At 41.3% G+C, this 17,866-nt stretch overlaps 2 protein-coding genes across 2 annotated transcripts; both read left to right on the top strand.

The window, feature by feature from the left end:
* Position 1: 1 nt before the first annotated feature.
* AGABI2DRAFT_115373 (hypothetical protein) lies at positions 2 to 1,853 on the top strand (the record flags this gene model as incomplete). Its single annotated transcript, XM_006458292.1, has 4 exons — positions 2 to 241; positions 1,228 to 1,348; positions 1,401 to 1,461; positions 1,529 to 1,853. 4 exons carry the CDS (start codon positions 2 to 4, stop codon positions 1,851 to 1,853), a joined length of 747 nt encoding a protein of 248 aa, XP_006458355.1.
* Positions 1,854 to 8,621: 6,768 nt separating this feature from the next.
* On the top strand, positions 8,622 to 15,129 carry AGABI2DRAFT_141217 (hypothetical protein; the record flags this gene model as incomplete). The annotated part of the gene is made up of 23 exons (XM_006458291.1): positions 8,622 to 8,660; positions 8,830 to 8,875; positions 8,934 to 9,380; positions 9,442 to 9,530; positions 9,666 to 9,771; positions 9,816 to 10,289; positions 10,353 to 10,565; positions 10,793 to 11,085; positions 11,139 to 11,391; positions 11,441 to 11,802; positions 11,858 to 12,296; positions 12,349 to 12,477; positions 12,577 to 12,683; positions 12,734 to 12,847; positions 12,888 to 13,085; positions 13,431 to 13,554; positions 13,612 to 13,781; positions 13,835 to 13,974; positions 14,040 to 14,145; positions 14,174 to 14,326; positions 14,381 to 14,503; positions 14,610 to 14,776; positions 14,826 to 15,129. 23 exons carry the CDS (start codon positions 8,622 to 8,624, stop codon positions 15,127 to 15,129), a joined length of 4,596 nt encoding a protein of 1,531 aa, XP_006458354.1.
* Between the last annotated feature and the right edge of the window lie 2,737 nt (positions 15,130 to 17,866).

The following is a 17,866-nucleotide window of genomic DNA, read 5'->3' as shown; positions in this document are numbered from 1 at the left end:
CATGAGCAATGCATTCCAAAGGCCAACTTTTCTGTCGAGATTGATGATCATTGCCCAGAAAACCAGTACCCGACCTCCTAACTCTGCTTTCAACCTTGATATCATGTTACAATATGAGTGTCCTCACTGCTGGAGTTGGATACCGCTCACAAAGAACAAAGACCATCCTACCTCAGAGCTCAAGAGGCATATTAAGACCAGTCACAATGGCAAACAGCTTCAACATAAGGATGACTTTGTGGTGCGTACTGTGCAGAGGCTGGAGGTATATGGGTCAGGAAGGAGCTCCTCCTTTTTTTTTCTTGTTTACCCCACCCAACCTTGGAAGCTACAACACAAATCCCTTACTGCCGCCTTTCTTAAGTTCTCATCAATTCAGAATTTTCATACAACTCCAGTTCAAATTCCTTCCCCTCCTCCTATACCAAAACCAAGGGTTTCTGATCCCTCATGGATACCAAAAACTAGATGGGAAAAATATTGTGCTAGTCTCAGGGAAATTCAGCCCAAGAGTTTTGAAAGAATTTGTTGCCCTTCCCTCCCTGGAATTGACCTGCAATCAAAGCTCCTCCTCTGACCGCCAACTTGAGGAGGGGTTAGTGCGGCTTAAAAGGGTGGCATTGTTGTACCTGCAGGAGGGCCTCCACTATGTGAGCTCTAAGACTCATAGTTTTTGCATGCTTATAGAATTAGGGCAAGTAATTGAATACTTTATGTACACATAATTTACTTACTTGTTCTGTCTGCAGGGTCTCTTCATGTTATAGGATGGCCTCAGACAACAGCATATATTGGCCTTGCACAGCCTTGATAGCAACAATAGCCCTTTTGCTTTGCTTCAAGCACAAAAAGAAGCTCAATCTCAAAGATAAAAAGGGGGCAAAAAGCAGTCCTATATTGGCCAGTTCAAGATGCTCTGCTCTCAGGACCAGAGCACTTCACTTGACACCCTTTATAACATTTTGATGTCACCTGAACCAGAACTGATTGACATCCAAATTGCATTTCACACCCTTTGTGCAGCTTTATTAAAGTCTGACTCCCAGCAAGAGTGTGCAATAGCCTTTCTCACTGATCAGGCTCTATTCCTTTGGGGTTTAGGAGACGGCAACGCTGCTTACTCCCATCCTGCCCATATATATGCCAAATGCTGAGCTCTTCAGACTGCGTTCCAACTCATTTTAGTTCAAAAGGCACGCCTAACTAAGTCATTCCAATGACTATAAGATCTGGGAACTTAGAAACAGCGCTGCAGAGACCCTTGAGTTAAAAGATATAGGTACCCTCTTGGAAGGGGATGAAGAAGAAATTGAGGAAGACGTTATTGACTTCCTGGATGATGAAACAGGTAAGTATGAAAACGCAGAATCATAGAAAAACTCTAATTTATCAATCTTAAGCTCCTGTAGATTTTGTGCCTGCTAAGGTGACTGAGAGCAGCTCAGACAACAGTGCCATACAGTAAGCCATTGCTATCGCACCTGGCCTAGCCCTGCTAAAGGGTGCAAAGATTTATCCTAAATAATAGTGATTACATTTCAACAAGTCCGCAGTTAGGCAGAATTACACCTTTCAGTTCTATCAAAACCATAGCTTATGCAGCCTATGACAGTGCTCACACTGCATCACTAAGGCATGCAGCTGTTATGAACCATGAAAATATCATCTGTGTTGGCTATGAAGGAACTCCTGTTTTTACTGTTGACCTGGCAAAATGGTCCAAAGCAGCTGTCAAGAGTATGTCAAAATATCAAGATTCCGTTATTGACATTCTCCCTCCCGGTATATCACTGACTGACTTCCCATTTGACCACCTCAGCGACAAATTTTCATTTGCTGCTTGCTGTCTTTAAGCAACCAGACAATGTGAAATGGCTGGATCCCTTTCGAGAAAACATCCGCTACCTGATGTTTCAGCATTTTGGCCTGTATGATGCAGGGGGCGTAAATGCAGATTTTTGTCAGCGCTGGCTAGAGGCTGGGCAAAAATCAATGCAATGCCTTGCTATTTCTTGTGCTTTGACTTTTGGGATAAGTCCCGGGCAGCACCATTGTCGAATGTTTTTTGATAGCATGCCAGCTGAGACATGGAGTCTTTGGCTCTTACAGAACCAGCTTCTCATCTGGACAAATCCAATAGCCCAATCGGGAAAGGCAGTTTGCTACCAGTAGTCTATGCATTTCCTTCCCTCATTTTCCCAACAATCATGTTTGATATCTGTATCCTTTGACCTATAGCCTGCCAAATCATCAGGTCCCTTTTTATGGACAACTCATTGTATGGCTGCAAATATTGGGCTCACTACTGTTTGAAGCCCCATGGGAAGCAGCACTGGATAGGGACAGAGATTTCAGACCCTGTAGAGTGATTCACATCCGGAATGCTAGGCAACCCTTTGAATCCTGGATGGATAAGACAGCTTCTACATTCTATATTTTGCCATTTTTTCCTAGATCTTGTAGAGCAACTGTACAGCTCTGCCATTGATAAAGCTGCCCAGCACACAGCAGAAACATCTTTCAGTCATTCTGGTCAGCTGGCTTTATTTTCACCTATGAAACGCCTGCGCTTCAATCTTATTCCAAAGTTTGTCATGTAAAACCAAATGTGGCATGCAATTTTGGGTCTGGAGAAACCAACAGTGGAATTTTGCGCGAGACTAGAAGCACTTGATATGGTGTCTTCGTATCTGTGGTCTACTGGAGGTGAGGTTCTGCAGGTAGCGCGGAGTACTCTATATGCCGGCATCAGTGCTGGTCCTGTGATTTCACAGCAATTGCAGAGGCTGTTCCAGGCATATGGGCCGCAGGAGGGTAGTTTATTGTTTGTAATTTACTTGAAGTTGTGCCATAAATTCTCCAGTATGACTTTCTTTCAACCTAAATTATGGTGAACTATGGATAAGAATATAATATTCAAGTTAATTAGTCATACCTGATGAATTCCAAAATAGTTTAATGAGAAACTCCATTCTTATACCAGATAACAACAACTCCAAGAAATGATGAAGTCAATGGAGAGGTGTGGTCATCCATCTTTCACACAACTTCTATATTTCAATAATACACATGTCTTATGCAAACATTATGCAAACATTACCATAAACGTAATTTACATAGTACAAATATATTATGTAAAACATATGTAAATAAATAATTCAATAATGTTCATTTTAAAGGTTTTGTTAGCATAAGGTTTAGATATGTTTTAGATAATATACATGTACTATGCAAATCAAAATTATGGTAATGTTTGCATAATGTTTGCATAATACATGTGTATTATTGAAATATAGAGGTTGTGTCATTTTCAAACTCAATCTGATATGCATTTCTACAGCCTTTTTCCTTATTATTATTCTTACTTCCAGTCCATAGTCACAGTGGGAGCATCATCATTATCTGAAGATCCTCCACCCATAATAAAAAATCTACCACTTGCCCAAGGCCGTTGATGACTGCCACCTTTCTTTCTTCTTCTTTGATTCCCAATGCCTACCCATTGTTATCTTAGTCCTACTCAATCCAAGATGCAGAAACAGGCCAAAAATATTTCCTACCTATGATTTGAGGAACTTTGCTTCGAAAATCCCAAGTCCAGACGTCATGTGATGTCATGTGACATGTTGAACTTGTGTTTCGAGCATGACTGTTGATCCTTCCTCTCAACCACCATTATTCTTCCCCTCCCCTTCCCTCCTCATTGCTCTCTGGGCTTATATTCAAGTAAGTAACCTCCCTTCCCTTCCCTAGCTCTTTCCCAGCTAATTCTAAGCTGGTTTAGGACACTTTTTTGCCTATTTTGGACGCTTTTTTGGCGTTATTTTGGGAAAAGTTCTGGGAGGAGATATGAGGAGAATATGTAGATAGGATTTGGGGGGGATTTGGGGGGATTCCTGGCCTTTGGTGAGTGCTGTATTGGCTTGTCATCTTTTCTTACTCATTTGTTACTCTTAGAATCACATTTCCTCATTATCATCCCCCCACTTTCCTATCCCCTGGCTGTTATCCCATCCCTCTTGTCCGCTTTTTTCAGGGTTTATTTCGTTTTTAGGAAGTCTGTATTATACATGATGTATTGTATTTACTATATGAATATAATTCTTTGTTCCTTATGCATTATGATGTTCCTTATGATTGAGCTTATACTCTCTTACATCTTCTTACTGTCTTAAGTACTTACTTATGCAACTTGAAATAAATCCTTATGACTTATGGTAATCCTCAATCTTATGACTACATTGTGACTTATGTACCTTATGATTTTGCATAAGTATTTTGCATAAGACATAGTCTCAGACAGTGACATGCCTTAAGCAAAAATAACTTATATAGACTTATGATTTTCATAAGTTTGTATAAGTCAAACTTAAGTTGCTTTACCTTTTCCTGATGCTAGTAGAGATGATAGTATCTACATGAGGGAAAGTATAAAATATATACAGTGACGGACAAAACCGTTGCAATGTTTTTAACACCTTCAAAGATACTATTATAGCATGTGACAAACTGACCGTGACATCACGTAATTAACATTGTTCGAAAGCCATGCTTCTTGGCTTTAATTCAATAGTAATACCATTATGTAATTCTAAATATTTGTCGAAATACCGGCAATTTACTAACAAAGATGCATTGCAACAGTTTTGTCCCTCTCATTCACCAAGTATAAAGTCACCTGACTCCATTGACTGACTTGAAAAATCAGCACGGCCACATTCAACAAAGATGAAAAGTCAGCACAGCCACACTTTGAGTATATATACAGAGCATCTTTGGCATGATTCTTTACAATGAAGCCCCTCACTCCAAGTCAGCTCTCTCATATCCTTTATTTGCTTGATTCAGGAGCATCAGCTCATGAAATTTCTACTTCTACCAGCATACATCATTCCACTATATCCAGAATTAGATCCAAGCACCGTCCCAACCTTGCTATATCCTCAGGTGGTCGTCCTAGACTGCTTACATCTTCTGATACCCGCTACGCTGTTCGCTTAATCACCTCTCAAAAGGCTGACAACGCTTCTCAAGTCAAGAGACTACTTGCCAACAGCTTTCCCCACTCAATTTCTACAAAGACCATACGTAGAACTCTTTCCCGCGCTGGTATGAAGGCTGTAGTAAAGGTTAAACGTCCTTTGCTCAAGGCCAAACACCGCAAGGATCGCTTGGACTGGGCTTTAGCTCGTCAAAACTGGACTATAGAAGACTGGAAAAGGATAGTATGGTCTGATGAAACAAAGATTAATCGTTTGGGGTCAGATGGAAGAAAATGGGTGTGGAAAAGGGATGGAGAAGGCTTGAGTGATAGACTGGTGTCTGGGACTTTGAAGTTTGGAGGAGGTTCTTTGATGATGTGGGGTTGTATGTTTTGGGAGGGATGTGGCTATGCATGCCAAATTGAAGGTAAAATGTATGCTGATCTATATGTTAGCATTTTGGAGGACAATCTGGAGGATAGTGTGGAGTATTATGGGAAAGAAAGGGAGGATTTCATATTTCAGCAGGACAATGACCCCAAGCACAAGTCTAAAAAGGCCCAGAACTGGTTCAAAGAGAACAACATTGATTTGCTGCCATGGCCAGCACAGTCTCCAGACCTCAATCCAATTGAACATCTCTGGGACCACCTCAAAATCAAGCTTGAAGAGTATGAAGAAGCACCTAGGGGAATTGGAGAACTTTGGACAAGAGTGGATAAGGAGTGGAATGATATAAAGCCTGAGGTGTGTCAGAATTTGATAGAGAGTATGCCTAGAAGGGTAGAAGCTGTAATCAAGGCAAAGGGAGGCTATACTAAGTACTGAACATAGAGATTTGTACTTGGTGAATGAGAGGGACAAAACTGTTGCAATGCATCTTTGTTAGTAAATTGCCAGTATTTCGACGTATATTTGAAATTACATAATGGTATTACTATTGAATTAAAGCCAAGAAGCATGGCTTTCGAACGATGTTAATTACGTGATGTCACGGTCAGTTTGTCACATGCTATAATAGTATCTTTGAAGGTGTTATAAACATTGCAACGGTTTTGTCCGTCACTGTATGTTCACTATGCACAAACTGTTCTCAGTTGTGTGTTTGTGGAGAGAATTGCCTCAGAAACTCAAGAAAGAGACAGAGATTTTTATATGGGTTTCTCAAAGAAATATATAAAGCGTTTTCTGGTTTTATGTGAAAAGGGATTTTCGACCATAAGGAAGTTTTGCGACAAAGGTCCAACTACACTGCTGTGCTAAAGCAGATGATGCATACCAAATAATGCAGATAGATACAAACTGCGATATTGACTTTAGCAGGAAGGCACCAACTTGCACCAACAAACTACAAAGCTACTGACTTACACACATTACCAAAACAATGCAAGCTCCAATGTCCAAATAGCTAACACAAAGTTATCACATGCTATCAATGGGTTGTAGTTCAAGACCTCGCTAATAATTCCTTAGGTGTTCAATACCAAATTTCCAAGATAAGGTTCAAATTTATATCACTTTTGGACTTTTATGTCTGAAGAAACTGATAGCGTATAACACCACAATGACCATTCACTGAGTAGCAAATATGTTATGAACTCATCATTGCTATCATTAGTATACAGTGGCTCAAAAAACTGTTCCAATGTTTTGAGGTTTTGCACTATTTGAGTCATGGCACAATGAGTTTTGTGAGTATGATTATGTAATCAATATATTTTATACCCCTACATGTGGTCGTCAAAACGCATGTAATATGACGTAATTCGAGCAGTAAAAGGTTGAGAAATTAAATCAACAAAATAATCAATCATTGTGACAGTTGTTTGACCCTCTACTCAACTTTCAGAAATCATGCTCTAGAGCCCCAGAAATAACCGCAAAAATCCTGGGAAAATTTAAGAGTGTCACATGACTTTGTTTATATTAATTTTCATCATTGTTTGTTGATCAAACATCACCTTGACCTTAAACCACCATCATGAAACCTACTTCTTCTACTCAACGCTCTTCTGTCATCTCTTTACTTCAAGAAGGTTATTCTGTTTGCCAAATACAGTCCAAAACAGGTTTAGGAAAGTCTATTGTTGGAAGGAATAAGAAAGAGATGGATGGAGACAAGGAGAACATGAAAGGAGGTCGTCCAGCTAAACTTTCCCCTCAGGACAAAAGAGGAATTATTCACCAAATCACCACTGGATTACTTGACAATGCAGTTCAAGATGCCCAATACATCAACAACATAATATCCCATCCTGTACATCCCCAAGCAATCTGAAATGTCCTTAAATAACACTCATTTAGGGCTGTTGTAAAGCAAAAACGACCTCTCCTTCACCAGCACCACAGGAAGGAACGTCTTAGATTCGCTAAATATCATGAAAACTGGACAGTGGAGGATTAGAAAAGGGTCTTGTGGTCAGACGAGACAAAGATAAATAGGATTCAATCAGATGGGAGAGTGTATACCTAGAAACAAAGTAGTGAGGAGCTCTCTAACCGGATTATTACTCCTACAGTCAAACATGGTGGAGGAAATAACCTTATGGTATGGGGGTGTATGGGTTGGGAGGGAGTTGGGATGCTTACAGAAGTTCAAGGTATCATGGATGCTGAGCATTATTGTGAGATTTTGAGTGGAGGAGTGGTGGAAAGCTTTGAGAAATTGGGGATGGAGGAGGGGGAGAGGATATTCCAGCAGGATAATGATCCCAAGCACATGGCAAAAAGGACTGACAAATGGTTTGAAGACAACAATATTAAAGTCCTAGTATGGCCTGCCCAATCCCCAGACTTAAACCCCATTGAACACCTCTGGGTCAATCTCAAGGACAAGCTGAAGGTCTACCCCAAGCCACTAAAGGGAGTACATGAATTGTGAAATAGAGTGGCTGAAGAGTGGGACAAAATCACACCAGAAGAATGCCAAAGACTTATAGAAAGCATGTCCAGGAGGTGCCAAGCAGTCATCAAGGCCAAGGGTGGTCATACAAAGTATTAATTGTAACTTGAGTAGAGGGTCAAACAACTGTCCTAATGATTGATTATTTTGTTGATTTAATTTCTCAACCTTTTACTGCTCGAATTACGTCATCTTACATGTTTTTTGAAGACCACATGTAGGGGTATAAAATATATTAATTACATAATTATACTTACAAAACTCATTGTGCTATGACTCAAATAGTGCAAAACCTCGAAACATTGGGACAGTTTTTTGAGCCACTGTACAGCATTGAGATAGGGAACTGCCTTCATCTCAGCCTGATCCTTGAGTGAAGAAATAATGTCAGAGAGCACAGATCCTGGAGCGAGTGGAGTGGAAAGAGGATTAGCATCATCCATATTGAAGCGTTCCAGGAGCTCCTTGATGTACACGGCCAAACATTTGTTTGTAACCGACGTGAGTCACTTGGTTTGAGTCGGACACGGAGCCGAGATTTGAGTTGAGTGTAATACTAATCACGGCCAACTCAATACACTTGAATTTGAATTCAACTTGAGATAAGATTCAAGGTGGACTTCAATCGGAGTCGAGCCATGTCCGACTCAAGATCAATTACTACATAAAGGGTGAACGTGACGTTACATTGATGCCAGCACATCACTTGATGTGTCGTTGTCTTTCTGCACGACATTATGGGCTTCAGAGTGAGATGTGCCCATTGTCTTTTTTCGGTGAGTGGACCGTGAACTTCCGAGAATTTCAAATCAAACAATTCACCCTTCACTCCTCAGTTTCCACGTTAGAGGTTGCGATAATTTCTTGATAACATACCCGGGCTCTACACGTTACTTGCTTCAACCTGCTATTAGGTATCTCATGTCACCTCAAAACTTGTTTCAGCAAGCAAAAGCATCTGACAATCAGCTGCGCCTCACCCCTGTGGAAGGTAAAGTCCAGTCACTTGTTTTGTATGCATGCGTTAGTATGTACTTACGTTCATATAGTCTGGCGCCATAGTATTGATGACAAGTGGTATTGTGTTGCCTGCACTGACAAAACATCCCGCACCCTCCGCTCAGCCCTCCACCATCAAGATAGACCCAGCCATAAAAAACATGCGCAGTATTATCTCAATGCTCGATTCAGGCTGGCTGGTAATACTCCTGGTGTCTTAAGGTCTGCTTTGGTGCAGAGTCTTGATACAAGTGGACCGAGTTCATCCTTTGCTGCTCCCGTATTGTCTGCTCAGCATGGTCAACCAATGCCTGAAGTTCCTCTAGTGGATTTTTCGGCTCTCGGTGCAGACTTTGAGGGTGGCTTTGATCTTCCAGTTCGTGCTGTAGACAAGATGGGCTTGGACATGGAGCGGTGGCTGCAGGATGAGTCCTTTGTGGTGTCTAGCTCATCCAGTTCGTCAGAACAGCTAGTTGAGCTTGATATCGATGAGACGGGTGAGTGTTCAACCCGGGTGTTCTACTCTATTACGTCCCTCCGGTTAATAGACTCTTATAGATTGTTTGGAACTTGGATACGTGTGTACTCAAAGGGGAAAAACTACATCAGCAAAAGATTTGCCCTGGTTTCCTTGGGATGATCAACAAGTGAGTTTGCCGAAAGTCATTTCACTATATCTGTGACATATCAGATTCTAGACATGCGTTATGGATGTACTCCAACACCTCCCTTGTTCTGTTTTCTCTGATGCCTAAGTAGAGCGCATACTTTGGGGCATGAAGTCTCTTGGAGTAGGGAATCTACCCTCGGTGGCTCAACTCAAAGACTCCAACGTGCGAATGCAAGGTTATTGTGGTGTCAAGTCAATACGTTATGAGGGGCAACTAGGTCACTTATATTACGCCAATAGCATTGCCGATATTGTATCTCAGGTATGGTTCATCATTTTTCGCACCACGTTCTACAACTCATTGGTATGACTCAGGAGATTGCTAATCCACAAATCAGGCCTCATTTGCACTTTTATCCTGAAGAAACGCATCCCACTTTGTTGGAAAGCTGGCAAGCACATCACTGGCTTCACGAACTTGATCCATCACTTCTCACCCCGATGATTCGCATTCACGCACAAGACTTTTTTGTTTTTGAACCCGCCCAGCTCAAAAACGGTGAAGTGGTTATCCCGGATCAATGGTTCACTCGACGTGTTGATGGGGCTGACAAACTCTACGCTGTTGTAAACACCCTCACACCCGCACCAATTTCAGAACATGCTGCTTTATATGGCTACATCGTCAATCAGTTTCATAAACTTGTCATTCCTGCAGAGGACCTTTGGGTTTCGTTTCCACAACTAAAAGAAAGCTATCACTTGGATGGATCTCCTAATCCATCTTCCATCCTTGGTATGTTATGACGCCCTTAGCTATTCATGGCATATTTCTAACACAATATTTTGGTATATATAGGTGTTTGTGAATCATTGGATAGCACTAGTATTGTTCCATGGACTCGCACTCAACCTATTGAAGGGAATCGATACCGCCATATTGCTCAAGGACATCGTGTCGCTGCTTTTATGATCTGGCTGTACTGCAATAATACTTCGGGAAACCAGTCCAAGAAATGGAACAAACACAATTCATTCCTTTTTACGCCGGCAGGCCTTCCTCGTGCAATGAGTCAGCAAGAATACAATGTCCATTTCCTTGCTATGTCCAATATAGCACCACCGCTAGAGATGCTTGATGGAATTGCTGACCAAATTGAGTAAGGATGTTCTATCTTGTTTGTTGGCCGCTTATGCTGATGCGTACTTTTAGAGCTAGCCAAATTCAAGGCATATAGGCATGGGATTGTGAAGAACAGGAATTAATGTTGATTTTCGTTGTGGTTCTTGCTCTCCTAGGTGACAACCCAATGCAAAGCGAACTTGCTTGTCATATTGGACTCAAGGGCAAATTTTTTTGTCGCAACTGTTGGGTCAAGGGTCGAGACGCTGATGACAGACATGTTATATCGACAGACCTTGCGCCTACACCTTCAGCCATCCAAAATACGGCAGCTTTTGACCGTAGTGGTTCACCTGAGAGCAATGCTAGCTCTAATGACAGCCTATATCTGACTTCAACTTCAAAGAAAGGCCATCGCCCACCAGAGTTGTTTCAGGAATTTGTTAATCAGGTTTGGCGGTTTCTTGGAGTAAGTAACCTATCCAACAGTCAATCCAATTTTTTTTGATATCATTCACACAGTTCAATGAACCTCATTGTAAGAATGATACTATGGTGACGTTGAGATCCATGTTTTTGGAAGCCAGCAACTACGGTACAAATGCTGCATATAAACGACAGAAGACAAGTTCAGGGATTAAGGACAACTTTCTGGAATACTTCGTCAGCAAGTTGCACGCTATCCGGGGAACTGGAGCATTACGAGAAGAGGCTTATGCTCGTGCACTGGAAGAGATACCGTCATTTCCATATAGTCCAATCTGGCGTGTCAAAGGTATTCTATTATTCTAACTCTACGTCTCAATGACTAATGAACTTCTGAGGGCTCGATCCGCACCAAGATACACCTGTTGAGATATTACACGTTGTTCTCCTTGGTTTTGTCAAATATCTATGGCGGGATGTCATTTCTCGAGTTACAGACAAAGAGAAAAAGCAGGTTGTGGTTCGGCTAGACTCCTTAAATGTGTCGGGTCTGGGGATTTCTCCCCTTTCCGGCCATAAGCTTGTCCAATATGCAGGTTCTCTGACTGGAGGCGACTTCCGAGCCATCAGCCAAGTAGCTCCGTTCGTCCTCTATGGTATATCCAGTATCTCTCCTCCAATTTATGAAACGTGGCTAGCCTTATCGGCCATGATTCCTTTGGTCTGGCAGCCTGGGATTGTAAATCTAGAGCAACATCTAGTACGTCATTTTTCCTTCCGCCTTTCATCCTTATTAACTCATGACTTCTATATAGCAAAGACTTGAAGCAGCTATCAATCATTTTTTGATTTCCACAGTGCGTTGGACTCCAAGGTGGTTTAATAAACCAAAATTTCACATCATCCGACATCTCCCTGACCATATACGCCGCTTTGGTCCAGCCATCCTTTTTGCAACTGAAAACTTTGAATCATTCAATGCTGTCATCCGAACTCATAGCATTCACAGTAACCGACAAGCTCCTTCACGAGATATTGCTCGAGGAATGGCACAGTTCAACAGGGTTCGACATATACTCTCGGGTGGATACTTTCAATTCTGCGACATTTCAGACACTGCCAACTACCAGGGACCTGCTGAATGGTGTACTGCCTCACGTGCGCCGCTTATGTTGATAACGCCCCCGGTATCTGGACAAAATATTATTACTGAAGACCTAGGCTTGTTACCGACCAAGAATGCAATCTCTGTTGGTGAGGTTAAGCTTGTTATTGAACCGAAATTATATCTTCTTACCATGTGCAGGTGTTCCGACAAAGGTTATGGGTAAAGTCGTAAGAGGGTGTGATACTCTGGCATCACAATCTGGTGTTTTGGCTGCGGATCTCTTGATGTCAAACTTCAAGCAATATGAAGAAATTTGTGCTGGAAATGGTGATAGATGCCGACTAAGTTCTTTTATTTTGTTTAACAGGGCCCAGCCTCACATTGGGCGACTGCATGAAATATTGCAGTATGACCCGTCATTTTCAGTTGAAGCTGCTTTTGTCCTTGTTGAAGAATTTGCTGTGACGGTGATATCTCCTCATTACAAACTACCAGTATTACAACCAACAGGCTATAGAATCATAACCCCCCAGGTATGGATGCAGCGTGACCTTATATTCATTTATCTAACACGATTTCATAGGAAATTATTGGTCTTATCAATGTACAACATAATTGCGCACGCAACCACTGCACAGAAGATGGTATACAAATTGTTAGGCAAGAGCGGGAAGCTACTACACATCACAAACAGCATGTACGCCACAAGATGCCTGATGATCTGATCCTGAATACAGGTCAAATGCGAGATGCAATCCATCTTACTGCTTTTCGAGTCCAATCACCTGCCGTTAATTGGGACAATGTTATTTTTCGAGGTGTTCAGGCAGAAATTGACTCTCAAAAATCAAAGGAGAATGCGACTGCAGGTTCTAGACGAAATTACTTGCCCCAAACCCGGAGTAGTACCCGCCAGCAAGTGGTTTGAACCATTGGTGAGATTTTTGATATCATCACTTCGGGAATATCCTCTGATCCGCACTGTTGTCTTATAAAAGCTCCACTTTTTTCCCTCACGACCATCTCTTCCTTTCGTGCCTTCTGCGATGCCTTTTCAATTCCCTCCCATTTCTCCTCCTCCACTCGAGAGATCCAGCTCTTTACGCCCATTCATGCTCCAGCAGCATTCTGAGGTACAATATTCCCAAACTGGCGCCTCCAATATCTACATTGATCCTAATAAGACGCGTCACTACGCGTCTACCACTGACTTGCGTTGATATGACTCTCACAGCCGTGTCTCTCACAGTAGCTCACCCAGCAACGCGTCATTTGTTCAGGATTTGCATCTCAGTGCATCTCATCGTGATGTCTCGGACACTAGCTCACAAAGTGATGTGTCGGTTACCCAAGACTCACGTCGTAATGATCCTCAACACAATGTCTCTGATAGTAGCTTGCATGGTGATGCATCAATTACAGATGTCCTATATTGTCATACATCTAATCATAATATCACAGGTCACCATGTGTACGCTCCTGGAGTGCCTCACGACGCGTTAACCAGTGAAACTCATATGAACGATATTACCATCCAAGAGACTGCTATTCTTTGCAGGCTTTGCGACACTCTTTCAGCTCAACTCTCTCTCAAGGCTGAACAAACTAGTGATCTTCATACTGTTATTGAGGTGGGTTTTTTATGTGATCAATCCAAGCTCTTTGAATAATATACTGCTTATAGGCTTATCCCGAAAACTCCAAAGGTTTTGTATGGACGAGTATATATCAGCTTTCACTTTCCTTCGCCAATATCAATACTGTCCAGCAAATACACAAAGATCTTAAAAAAATCCAACCAACTCTTGAGGCTTTACACACGCGGTATGTTACTCACTTTGATCTTTCTAATCATCAAATGGTATGTGATCTATTATATGTTGCATCAGAACTAGAGCTAAGACTTTAAAGGACCATATATATTTGTTTTGCAAGTCCATGGTTTTTGATCATCGCCGGTATAACTATAAGGACTCATTGGCGCCTGATGTAGCGGTATGTGGTATTTGATTGACTGATTCAGGTATCTAACGAGAGACTTGGGCAGGAACACATTAAGAAAAATGCACAGCAACTCGGGTATCCTTCAATGGAAGGTATACCAGTGTATGAAAATGTTTTGAGTGTTACTAGCCATAAAAAAGCTAGTACAGCAAGGAACCGATTTCGCCAACTGGTTTGTTTAGCTTTGAATGCACCTTTCATTATAGCTAATAGTATATTTATCTAGATTGTGAAGACTTTACATCTGAAACCGATGCCTTTGGATAAAGCCACTGCGTTCTGTGGGGAGAAACTAAAGGCTGGTGGTAATGTGTGGAAGATTGAATATCAGTTTCGCATGGCAATATTGGTAAGTACTCGGACTTCACACATGATTTGTATAAGTTCTGAGTTGTTCGAAGTGCCGTTTTGCCAAGGACTTCTATAGAGATGGCTTCACTGACCATGATGCGCAGGACAGTGACGAAGAAGTGAATGCAGACGTTCCAACAGGAACTAAAAGGAAGGCTATGTCGTCTAGGCGTGTACCGAATGGCAAGGACTTTTGGAGCCAGGCTGACATACTTATTGCAAACAAGTGGGATGAATACGGTGAGAATTTCAAGGGAGAACAGTGGGCTGAGTGAGTTGTATCTTCCAATTGTTTTTTCATCTCTTTTAATGTTTCTTAGATATTATCGCACCTTGATTGCGCATGATCATGCAGAATGGGGTCATCCACAGGGGTTACCACAGGTGGATCCTCTTCCGCTCGACTATACTACTTCAGCAGACCACACTGGTGGAATAGCTCCATGGACTACCGCCACACTTCCATCTCCTGCGGCCACAGGTTCAAATTTATCAGTCCATTATTCTGGTATAGCTGGCCCCAGTATTGGTGAAAGCCACTCAGCCATCAACTCTCGCCCTCATGCTACTTCGAGTCGCCACACAGGCACCTCATACACCAATCAAATGCCTTCATTCAGCTGATCTGGTTAGTAGTAAAGGTTCATCACCTTGTGCTCCTTCGCGTCTTCTATGTGCCAACTTCTATCTACAAGTTATGTTCCATGTGATACGTCTGTCAGCCTATATGAATATATTATGGTGTATGGGATTATGCTACTACACATTGGCAAATTTTCATCGTATATCATTGGTTCAGAGAAATCCTGAAGAGGAAATAACGTAAGCAACACGCCAATGATCATGCCGAACTGAACTCGAGTCCAACTCAAACCATCACAGCTTGAGTTGGACACCCCTCGGCCGCTTTCAAAGCAGAGCTTGGTTCAACTCCCATCTGACACAGGGTCCACTCGACTCAAGTCCAACTTAATACATCCACCGGTAGTGTAGTGCTCCTGCGAGAGGGAGATAGTACGATGAGAGAGATCCTGCTTCACCTGAATGCCTCCTAGTAATGTAGTAGAGCTGAGATCACAGAGCTTGAAGTGTTTTGAGAGCTCAGTGACTGCTGAAGTCATACAGTGGCTCAAAAAACTGTCCCAATGTTTCGAGGTTTTGCACTATTTGTATTATAGCTCAATGAGTCTTATGAATATGATTATGTAATTAATATATTTTATGCTCTTGCATGTGACGTTTAAAACGCATGTAAGATGATGTAATTCTGAGCAGTAAAAGGTGGCGAAATTAAATCGATTATGATAGCAAAGTAAGGTAAACGTAAAGTGTTAACATGTCAGATGTGTGTATATAATGTTTGATAACATCTCTAAATATTTCCTTGATTTTTCACATTTTTTGTGTGGCTGTAGATCATCATTTCTAAAAGTTGAGTAGAAGGTCAAAAAACTGTCCCAATGATTGATTATTTTGTTGATTTAATTTTGCCATCTTTTACTGCTCAGAATTACGTCATCTACATGCGTTTTAAACGTCACATGCAAGAGCATAAAATATATTAATTACATAATCATATTCATAAGACTCATTGAGCTATAATACAAATAGTGCAAAACCTCGAAACATTGGGACAGTTTTTTGAGCCACTGTAGCTGCATCACTCTTTGAGACAAGAGTAATGTTGTCAATGAAGATAGGCACAATGACCTTGATTTCACCTTTCGAGTAGATGTAGATGGAGCTGTCGGAGTGCAGCCGAGAGTAGCCAATGCCTTCAAGAACACTCTGGAGTTTCTTATTCCACTGTCTGGCAGCCTGCTTGAGGTCATAGAGAGATTTACGCAGCCGAAAGACCATGTTAGGACTACCAATGTGATAGCCCTTGGGTTGACGCATGTAGATCTCCTCTTTGAGTTCTCCATAAGTGAAGGCAGAAGAAATGTCAACAGAGCGCATTTTGTAGCCTTCTCTGGCTGCAAGAGCAATAATGAGGCGTAGTGACACAGGACGGAATGTAGGGGCAAAGACCTCAGTGAAGTCAAATCCAGGATGTTGGGAATAGTCCTTAGCAACAAGACGAGCCCGGTAGCGCTCAATAGAGCCGTCAGCAAGTCGTTTGACTTTGAACACCGAGCCAGAGTTGACTACCTTCTGCCTGGAGGCAGTTCCATTAGCTCCCAAGTTCTGTTAGCCTCAAGATTGAAGATCTCAGTGTTACAAGCTTCAGTCCAGCAATCCGAGTCAGGAGACTTCATAGCTAGTCTATAACTCCGGGGATCAGCACCCAAGATGGCACCAGCAAACTCAACTTCACAGAACCCAGAGTCAGCTAGCAGAGCAGCTTCGTCATTGAGAAGTAAAAAGTAGAAAAATTAAATCAACAAAACAATCAATCATTAAGACAGTTTTTTGACCCTCTACTCAACTTTCAGAATTGATACTTTAGAACCTCACAAAAAATGTTTCAAATTATGAAAATCAAAAAATTGGAGGGTTTCCTGTTCTTGGAGGCTTATGTGATACAAGGTCAAGTCATTGCACATCCAGTTACTACCTGATTTTGGTAAACAATAAGATTAGCCATGGTATAATGAGGGCACAAAGTGAAGATGTGACTGTGTCTATTGGCGAGATAACAGCAGGTCATAGGCTCTTACCAAGCCACATTGTAGAGCATCCAAATAAAAGCAAACCTAATCACAACCTCAATATTTCAATACTTCCTCATTTAAATATTATTGAAACACTACTATAATTTTTGTTTTCATACTACTTGGGAAGTATTAAAACATCATTAAAACACTACTATATTTTATTTCCTTATATGGAAAAAAATACAAATAAAATAAGCATATTGTTTAAATATTTTTTCAACACTTCCCAAGTAGTATGGAAATAAAAAATACAGTAATGTTTCAATATTATTTCAATAGTTTTAGAGGAAGTATTGAAATACTAAAATTGTGTAATATTATGAGTCCTAAAAAAGGACTCATTCTTTGAGTGCAATAATGATGTCAGTGAGGTGGATTATATAATTAATCAAATAAAATACAATAAATTTGGATAAGTACAAGAATGAGTGAATAATAGCCTATCATTGAGTGGAAACTAACATCAGCCCTCACTTCACCCTTTATACAGTATTATACCATTCATTGTTATAGTGACCCTGGCCCAGTCTTAAGCTAGGGTGTTATGTATCTGCAGATTGTAACAAAGAAATCTCCTTCTCGGTATAATGTACAAAGACAATATACTTCAAAGATCTCACATCAGTAAAAAGTTTTGTCACTTGAGGCTACTTGAAACTACTTGAAACCATCTTGAAAAAGCTTCAGGTATTCATCAAGTAGAC

The sequence above is a fragment of the Agaricus bisporus genome (genome assembly GCF_000300575.1).
Source record: "Agaricus bisporus var. bisporus H97 unplaced genomic scaffold AGABI2scaffold_2, whole genome shotgun sequence".
NCBI lineage: Eukaryota > Fungi > Basidiomycota > Agaricomycetes > Agaricales > Agaricaceae > Agaricus > Agaricus bisporus.
This window is presented reverse-complemented; position numbering and strand designations above follow the sequence as displayed.